This window comes from Hibiscus syriacus, unplaced genomic scaffold (assembly GCF_006381635.1).
Source record: "Hibiscus syriacus cultivar Baekdansim isolate YM2019G1 unplaced genomic scaffold, ASM638163v2 tig00110893_pilon, whole genome shotgun sequence".
Taxonomy (NCBI): domain Eukaryota; kingdom Viridiplantae; phylum Streptophyta; class Magnoliopsida; order Malvales; family Malvaceae; genus Hibiscus; species Hibiscus syriacus.
The window spans coordinates 1,803,919-1,814,204 of record NW_024062901.1 but is presented as its reverse complement, the minus strand read 5'-3'; the positions used below and the strand labels follow the sequence as shown (position 1 = coordinate 1,814,204).

General features: G+C 33.6%; 1 protein-coding gene across 1 annotated transcript; it reads right to left on the bottom strand.

Moving 5' to 3' along the window:
- Positions 1 to 4,293: 4,293 nt before the first annotated feature.
- On the bottom strand, positions 4,294 to 4,925 carry LOC120145280 (dirigent protein 4-like). The gene has a single exon (XM_039159159.1). The coding sequence runs from the start codon at positions 4,893 to 4,895 to the stop codon at positions 4,392 to 4,394; it is 504 nt and encodes a 167-aa protein (XP_039015090.1). The 5' UTR covers positions 4,896 to 4,925; the 3' UTR covers positions 4,294 to 4,391.
- Between the last annotated feature and the right edge of the window lie 5,361 nt (positions 4,926 to 10,286).

Genomic DNA, 10,286 nt, shown 5'->3' with positions numbered 1-10,286 from the left:
TTGCAGGAAAGAAGGCATTAAAAGACAGTTCACAGTAGCGAACCCCTCAACAAAATGGAGTGGCAGAGCGGATGAACAGAACCTTGTTAGAAAAAACAAGAGCAATGTTGAGGAATGCAGGCCTAGAAAAATTATTCTGGGCAGAAGCAGTCAATATCGTATGTTATTTGGTGAATCGAGCTCCATCAACTGTAATAGAGCTGAAGACACCAATGGAGATGTGGACTGGTAAACCAGCTGATTATTCAAACCTCCATGTATTTGAAAGTATTGTGTACGTGATGTACAACTCCCAAGAAATTTCGAAGTTGGATCCAAAATCCAGGAAATGCAAATTCTTGGGGTATGCTGATGGAGTAAAGGGGTATCGCTTGTGGGATCCCACTGCCCGCAAAGTGATCATTAGCAGGGATGTTATCTTTGTAGAAGATAAACTACAAAGAAAAGAAAACGATGCTAGCGCTGAAAAGTCAGAGACTACTCATATACATGTGGAAAAGGAGGTTGAACAAGGAGATTCTTCTGAAGCAGAACCAGTTCATGATGAACAAGAACTAGAGAGTTCTGAAGCTCCAATAACTCGTCAATCAGATCGTGTGAGAAGACGTCCCAATTGGAACTCAGATTATGTTAGAAGGTAATTATCATATGCCTTTTAACAGAGGACGGTGAGCCATCAACATACCAGGAGGCAATAAACACCTCATGCTTCGTTATGGATGATGGCGATGCAAGAAGAAATCGAAGCCCTTCATAAAAATATACTGGGACCTTGTGCCACTACCACAAGGAAGGAAGCCAATGGTAACAAATGGGTCTTCAAAATCAAGCGAAATGTGATGATCAAGTGGAGAGGTATCGTGCAGACTGGTGGTCAAAGGATATGCTCAAAAAGAAGGTATTGATTTCAATGAAATATTTTCTCCTGTGGTTCGACTAACAACAGTTCGAGTTGCAATGTGCTACATTGAATTTACATCTAGAGAAGCTAGATGTTAAAACAGTTTTTCTTCATGGAAATCTTGAAGAAGAAATTTACATGCTCCAACCTGAAGGTTTTGAAGAAAAAGAAAAGAAGAACTTAGTTTACAGGTTGAACAAATCTCTGTACGGTCTAAAGCAGGCGCCGAGGTGTTGGTATAAGAGATTGATTCCTTCATTATGTGCCTTGGATATAACAGACTTAATGCAGACCCTTGTGCTTAATTCAAGAGGTCTGGTGATAACGATTTGTTATATTCTGTTGATGTGGATGACATGTTGGTTGCAGGACCCAACAAAGATCATATTGACGAATTGAAGGCACTGGCTAGGAATTTGAAATGAAGGACTTGGGATCAGCAAACAATATTCTAGGGATGCAAATTCACCGATACAGAAGTAATAGGAAGATTTGGCTTTCACAAAAGAATTACTTGAAGAAGATCTTGTCACGATTCAACATGCAAGATTGTAAGCCAATTTCTACCCCTCTTCCTATTAACTTCAAATTATCCTCCAGTATGAGTCCTAGCAGTGAAGAAGAGAGGATGGAGATGTCTCGAGTATCGTATGCATCAGCAGTGTGAAGTTTAATGTTCGCTATGATATGCACAAGACCAGACATTGCACAAGCAGTGGGAGTGGTTAGTCGGTACATGGCGAATCCAGGCAAAGAGCATTGGAATATTGTGAAGAGGATCCTGAGATATATCAAAGGGACATCAAATGTTGCATTATGTTACGGAGGATCAAACTTACTAATCAATGGGCATGTAGATTCTGACTATGCAGAGGATTTGGATAAAAGCAAATCTACTACAGGATATGTTTTCAAAGTTGCTGGTGGAGCTGTAAGCTGGGTTTCAAAATTGCAGTCAGTTATGGATACATCCACAACAGAGGCAGAATATGTAGCAGCTACACAGGCCAGTAAAGAAGCAATTTGGTTGAAGATGCTATTGGAGGAGCTTGGGCACAATCAAGAGCATGTTTAATACCACTTCATTCGTGAAAAGGTGGAAGAAGGAACAGTAGATATGCAGAAGATCCATACCAAAGACAACATAGCAGATTTCATGACGAATGCGATCAACGCTGATAAATTTAACTGGTGTCGATCCTCCTGTGGCCTGTCAGAAACATAAGCCCATGAAGGTACAAGGTAGAAGAATGGTGTGAAGATATGATTGTTCCAATCAAATCTTCAAGTGGGAGATTGTTGAAATTTCCACAAGACAAGGTAGGCACCGAATGGTGCAATTTTCAAAGGCAGCTGGAAAAATGGTTTGGGCAATTAATATTGTCAAATTTAGGTAACCAAATTGTTGAAAATAAATGGTAAAAGCTTAAATTTAGTCATTGTAATTTAGGGTATTTACAAATTAGTCCTTAAGACTTCAATTATAAATATCCTAGCTCATTTAGCTTCAAAACCATCCCCAAAGCATTCTAGCTTTCTTCCAATACTAGAGAATTTAGAGAGTTTCTTGAGAGTTATTTTTCTCCTTTTTATCAAGAGAGAATTATCATTGTTTTCTCCTTGGTAGATAGAGAGAAGTTGTAATTCCTATTTTCTCATAGTGAAATTCTTCTACCGTTGCCCGTGGTTTTTACCCTATATTATTTAGGGGTTTCCCACGTAAATTCTGTGTCTCTTTTATTTTCTCAAATTATCAGTTGTGATTTTGTTCTATCCGATAGCCGTCTTCCGCAACAGAAGCCTCCCTCGGATTCTTGGTATTGCTTAAATGTAGATGCCGCTGTTGCTACTCTTTGAGGTTTCAACTCTATTGGCGGTGTCATTCGCACTAGTGATGGCTCTTGGCTTGCTGGGTTCCATAGAGCTATCGGTATTGTCTCTCCCCTTCAAGCAAAGATTTGGGGAATCTATGTGGGGTTGCAGCTAGCATGAGATCTTGGTCTTGAATTGCTACAGATACAATCAGATAGTTTGCAGGTTGTTAAGCTCCTCAATGATCCGGGGGCTGTTCACCATTTCCCTTGTTCGTGCTGTCTTTGCTTCGTGATCGTAGCTGGTTTTTGGAGTTCTGTTGGGTTCCTCGTGAAGGGAACATGGTTGCGGATGGAATGTCTAAGCTCGAGCTCCCTAGTGATTACATGCTTCGCTTGTTTAATTCTCCACTAGTATCCATAAAACCTCTTGTTGATAGGGATGTTCAAGGACTGCCCTATGTAAAGCTCTCTGTAGCTGTCTAGGATTCTGCATCACCTTCATTCCAAAAAATAAAAGAAATAAAAAAGCATTTTAAGAAAATTATTTTAAGGATATATTTGAATAAAAACATGATTTTCATAGGTTTATTAATTTTTAGTTAAAGTCCACCAAATCAAATTGTGCGTCGATTAATGTTAAGGAAATGATAAGGTTGATAGATTACAACGAAACCAATTAATACTCTTGTTTGTACCCAATATTCCAATATAATACCCTATTGTTTTATCAAATAAATTTAAACTCCTAAAAAATATAAATTCAAATTTACATATTGAGTTCACCAAATGATTTTAGTGAGTAAAGAGAATGTTGTTTTCTTCATAGATTTTGGGTTTAAACACTATGTCTATGGGTATGTGTTATCAATAGCTAAGAAAGATTATGAATATATAATATTTTACGATCACACCCTAGACTATTAAGAAAACTTCACGTATTTAAAAACTTATGGTAAAATACACAAATTGTCTCTCGATTATAAGACGTTGTTTTGTTGAGTCTCTCACTATTAAGTTAAAAATAATCCGATTATAGGGTGTTAACGTCCAACTCAAACTATCGTTAGTTTTTTAATAGAAAATGAAGAGTTTGAATTATATGAATAGTCAAGTGATCTTTTATTGAATTATATGATAGTCAAGTAATCATTTTATCACTTTAATAATCAAGAAACTCAATCAAGCAATGCCTTATAGTCAATTGGATCATCTTGTAACTTTTAATAATTGAATGACTCAATAAAACAACGCTCTATAATCGGGAGATCATTTGTGTATTTTACCCACAAATATAATGATAAACATAGAAAATATACATTTAAATATGCTAGTATGTTTAGGGATGGACCCAGAGACTAACGAAAATAGTGTCTTTCTTTAAATATTAAATTTTCATATAATTTAATTTTTAATATTATTAATATTATCACTTATAATCATCTTAAATTAATAAAAAATATTTTCATCTTTTAAAAATTATAAAATAAATCTCTAAAATTTTATAAATCCATTGCTTAATATAAATAATATAGCAATCTCCACCAACAATACTCGTACATTTATTCCATTAAAGGTGAACACATATGAACTTTGCACAATATCCAAGAGAATGAGTCAAATATCATCTTAGTAATGAATTACAGTGACGTTAAATTGAATAATGACGGTGGTGGCATTTAACACGTAAGGGTTAAGTAGTGCAAACCCTTTTGCCATCCTAAATTTCCTCTTCCTCCTACCACCGCAATCTCACGTTCCGCCATTATTAGCGGATTCCTTGAAAATATGCTTATAGAGCTGCCGTTAAACTCACCCGTAGTAAACCCGAAATCCATGTACATCACTGCGGTCCTTGAATTTATTCCGGCAACGACGGCAAGTCCCTGAGCGTTTCCAATCACCTCCGAGTTAGGCTCAGGTCCTGTCTGGAGGAGATCATCGACGGCATATAAGGTACCGAACGGGACGGTTGAGTTGTTGCTTGTGGTGTTAGCTTGGGCTATTACCACTCCTGTAGCGTTTTGACCGCCGACAGATTCATGCAAAAAGAAGTGAAGATTGGTGAGCTTCTCCGCCTTGGGATCATATGGTCTTCTCTCCGAGTAGTATTGGCTCTGCACTGATGATGCCTTGCAGATGCAGACGATGAGAATCCATGTCCATATCGAAGTTGCTTTCATCGCCAATTGCTCGGGTGGAATCCTAGTTGAATGCTTGCAGAATTACTTCGTCTTTGTTAAGAGAAGAGAAATTTTATAATGAGATTCAACCTTTAGATGCGTAAATAATTTATTCCAGTCGACTTTTCCTTGGTAATATTCTAATCAAAAGTCGTTCATGATCACGTCAGTGAAACGTGGTCAACTTTGTTGATTGATTTTTTAAACAGGAATGCATATGATTTTTTAAGTTAAACTACACGTATAATCTCTCGATTGTGGATCATTTTTTCATATTGCGTTCTTTTATTGGGTAAATTATACCATTGACAACTTAATTATTATCTCTTTTTATTTTGACCATTATTTTTTGAAAATTTTCAATCAGGTATTCAACTATTTAAATGCATTCAATCAAATAATTTGCCGTTAACATTCGATGAAAATGTTTATGTGACAGTTAATAAAATTTGAATAATTACACATTGGGTCACTCTTTATTTATATATTTTATCAATTTGATCCTAATTTTAATAAATTACAATAAATATTAAGTCCAAATTGGTATAATTACACATTCGATATACTTTTATTAAAATTATGACCAAATTGATAGAATATATAAGTAAAAGTAACTGAATGTATAATTATACCAATTTTATTAACTGTCATGTCAGCAGTTCCGTCAAATGTTAACGACATGTGGCTTGATTGAATGCATTTAAATAGATGGGTAACTTGATTGATAAAATTTCAAAAAATGATGGTTAAAATTAAAAGAGACAATAGTTAGGTAGCCACTGATATAGTTTACCCTATTTTATTTTAGGGTAAACTACATGTTTGTTCTATTTTAGTACCTAAATTTAATTTTTTTTTCAAAATCATACCTAGGTTTTTGGTAACCACCGTTAAAACCTTAATAGAACTATTGTACCGTGAAATTTTTTATTGATAAATTACATCATTTATCATTCAATTATCTTTTCACTCCTATTCTGGTCACTAAAGTTTAAAAATTTTCAATTTAACTACTAAACTTTCAAATTGCTCCTATTTTAATCACTCTAATTTATTTTATTAATATTTTGGGACATGACATTTTTTATTTTAATTATATATTAATAAAATAATAATTAAAATATGCCATATCATATAGAATATTAATAAAATAAGTTAGAGTGATTAAAATAAAAGTAATTTGAAAGTTGAGTGATTAAATTAAACTTCAGTGACCAAAATGAGAGCAATAAGATAATTCAGTGATGAATGATGCAATTTACCCATAATATATCACGAACAATAACTCCGTTAAGTTTTTAACGGTGGGGTGCCAAAATTAAATCTAAACTTAATGTTAAGTATGATTTTGAAAGAACATAAAGTTTATGTATTAAAATGGGATAAAAATAATATTTTAGATACTAAACTTATAGTTTACCCTTTTTTTGACATTTTTTTTTTTGCCTCTGGTTGTAAGACAATTTTCTGTCGTATGTTCTGATTATAAAATATTATAAAATAATTATTTGAGCTAATACTAAAACTAAGAAATCTCTTCAAAACTTTATTTTCAATCTTCCTTTTTCTCACATCTCTTTACTTTTTCTCTTTAAGTAAAACCCAAAATTTGACGGAAAATCACCAAATTGATTGCCACTTGTCGTAGTTAGACTCTGTTTTGACCATCAGATATGGTGTGTAACACCTAATATCTGACTTAATCGAAATTCAAAATTTTGCAGAAACAAACAATATTCATGTGTATCAATTATTAAGGGACTAAATACTAACATTTCATACAATAAACGCGTACAAATAATATTAAACATAAATTTTTTGTATAATTAAACAAATAAATTTTAAATATTATTAATAATAAAAAATTCGAATTCCATGATCACTAATCGGATCTGCCACTATTTTCGTAAAATATTTTATTACAAACAATAACTGAAAAAAAGGAAACAAAAATCTAAACTTACTGATGTATGACGGTGACATCGCACTCCACAATGGCATCGCCAGTGTTGAAATCTGCGGAGTAAGTTTTAAGCCGTACGAATCCTTTCGCCATCCTAAATTTACCTTTAAACCCTACGTCCCAGTAAACCACTAAAGTCAACACATCTTGACTGGTGGAAGCCCAGATGCCTTGAGAGTTCCCAATGACCCCCGACGTTAAGTTATGACGAGGGTGACGGGATCGTCGGTGGCAAAAACACTGCCGAACGGTATCGGTGTGTTGTCGAAGGCAATGACGAAGGTTGGACGAGCAACCGAGATAGCAGTAGGGTTTTACCATGATTGTATCATGAAAAGAAATGGAGTTTGGTGAGCTTCTCTCTCGGTGGAACATATGGCTTGCTCTGGGAGTAGTAACACTGGCAAGGTATGGCTGTGCAGAGCGCCAAAGTCAAAATCAATCTTATTCCATTGCTTTTCTGTTGAGAATCTCAAGGGAATTGGAACTTTTATGCTTAATTTAAAAGAACCCTCATATGCTTAATTTTAAAGGCTATTATGAATTAGCCTGGCAAAAGAATATTAGCGCATAGTGCGGTGCACGTCCACCGCACTTCATATGTATTTTAACATTTGTAATTTTAGGGACTTCAAATGATATTCGAAAGGTTTGAAAAAATAATCCTCTTTCTTCCGACCAGTCAAATCTAGGTGGTCGAATGGATCAATCTCCATATAATTTAGGTATTTTTTATATTTTTGATGATGTAAATTCATACTCCTTACATTACTAAATATAACTTCTTACATTTGTGTACCTATCGGTTTTCACCTATGTGGTTTCTATATACTGTTTGAGTTGTATGGTCCATGGTGTTGTAATGGGGGTCGGTGGGGATTAAACATGCATGGGTAACAGTGGCCAAGTTCATTACATTATTTTGGAAAATGGTTAAATTTAGTTCAATATGTTAAGAAAAAAAGAAAAAAAATTACAATTTTGTATATCCATTATTTTAAGAAAAGAAAATTAAAATTTTAGACCTCTATTCTTAAATTATAGATCCGCCTTATGGGTGATCATGCCACATTCGACCAAGAGTTGATTGTTCCATGCTATGATGCTCCTTTTATGGACATCTCTAAAAGTAGATGGATGCTTGTTTGTGGTGTAACTTTGTGCATTTTATGGTTGACGAGAAACGAATTTGACTTTGAGAATAAAGAAAAAATGGAATGGCCCGGTATGTTTTGGATCAAATTCCTGAAGATTCGAATTAATGTTGTTGTTGAGGCCTGTTGGCTGGTTGTCCCCAAAACTTGTGATGTCTGTTTTTTTCCGTACTGCAAAAAATGTAATATATTTATAAGAAAAACCAAGAAAATGGCATAAAAATGCCGAAATGGCAATACATAAGGGAGATACCACACCATGCTCAAAACATCATAGAGCCTCCCACTTTCTTCACAAAAACACACCATCACCTAGAAAATCTATAATAAACAACAAAAACAATGAATACACCATGAAAAACAGAGTTGGATTCAGCTTTAACCCACATATATGGCCAAAAAGAAGTGGCACAAACAGGACAGACAACGCCCAAATAGGCACTCTACACTTCCACGCTCCCAACAACACCCACAACAGCAGTTGTATTAATCTTATCAATCAAAAGTGGTGGATCCAGAAATTTAAGAATTATGTCTAAAATTTTAATTTTTTTTTAACTGATAGGTATGTAATTTTTTTTTCCTTTTCCCTTAAGACGTTAACTAAACTTAATTCTATCGGATTGAGATGCTTTCCAAATTCAAAAGCGATGATCAAGATCTATTGCCATTAATGGAAGTGATAAGTCAATAAACCAATTGAATGTTCGTGAAAATGAAAATATTACCTATCATTATCAATAGTGGCTGAATCTGAAAGAAGACAAGGCAATATTACAATCAAATATAGTACTTATGAAGAATTGCTTTACTCCAAATCTTAAAGGATAGAGAAAGCAACATCATACCCAAAAGGAGGTCTAAATAACCAAACTCATGAGTCGTGGTAAATTAATGATTGTGCCAACACCAGGGCAGGATCGGTTCGAAAGAAGATGATCGACGGGAGAAGATCAAGATATAATTACATGTGAAACTTTAATATTAAGTGTTATGATTTAAAAACAATGACTGAACCAAACGTGTGAGTCAAAAAAGAGAAAAGAGAAACAGTACTCTCACAAGTTTATTAATAAGTCTGCAATATCTCAAAATAGACCAGACACTACATATACAAGGCAAGTTCATGAGTCAGTTGGTGTCTAACAAATTCCTAACCACCTAAGTGTGTCACAACAACTGAGTGCTAATGATACAATACTCACAATCTATCATGTATTCATTAGAATCCTAATACAAAACTCGTAACATTAAGCACGTAATAATTATTCGGTATTATGTGTGAACAATAAATCGATCCCAACTTTAATTGTTATACCGAGATATCACTTAAAATTTAATATTATATCCAAACATAAAATACTAAGAGTAAGTGGTATCTAAAGTATGTTATTTGGGGATGATTTTGACGAGAAAAATACGTATAATTTATTTGTTTATACATACTTAAAATCTAAAGGTTGAAGATGAAAATACGTATCCGCTTGAAGTTTAATTTAAACAATAATGATGTCCGCTGCTGATAGAATGTACTTAAACTCTTAGGTATCACAAAACTAAGATCAAACCTTTATAACAGCAAAATGAATTAAACTTTACATAATTTTTAAAATAGTGTCGAATTGTTATATTATTAAAGACTATTTTGGTTAACTTGGGAACTTGCAAGTTCTTATCAAAACTACATTATTTTGATAAATTTTCTATAATCTTTGAACTTCTTTTATCCAAATTAATATTAAATTTTGATTTTTTATTTCATCATTCAATTTAAATTTCAACCTAAATTATTTTGTCTAACAAACTGTCATTTGGCAAGCAGAAAAAAGTAATTCTGTTACACTTTAATTATTAGTAAAATTTTAGTTCCTCGATCATGGGATTACAATGTTATGTACTAACAAATGTCATCATCTTAATTTCAATTCACGTTATGTTTTTAATTAAATCTCAAATATTTTTTATATTATCTTAAAAAATATTTAAATTTAATTATAGATGAAAAGTTTGTAAAATTGTAAATAATTGAGCGATCACAAATGGAGCAAATTGGGTTAGGAGTGTTGCTCTTGCATTTGCAGTACTTGATTCGGATTAGTTGATTAATAGATTGGATATTGTGGTTATAAAAAAATTATGATTAAAAAATATTAAGTTTAAGAATCGGAAGATGGTTTGGGGCTTAAGGATATGACGTGTTGGAACCAAGCTGTCTTCTTCGGCTCCTTAGAAAGCTTTTGGCTAATGATGGTTCTCGCTATGTGATTTAAGGAG

Coding starts and splice junctions, on each gene's coding strand:
- LOC120145280 (XM_039159159.1), bottom strand. CDS start 4,895: ATGAAAGCAACTTCGATATGGACATGGATTCTCATCGTCTGCATCTGC.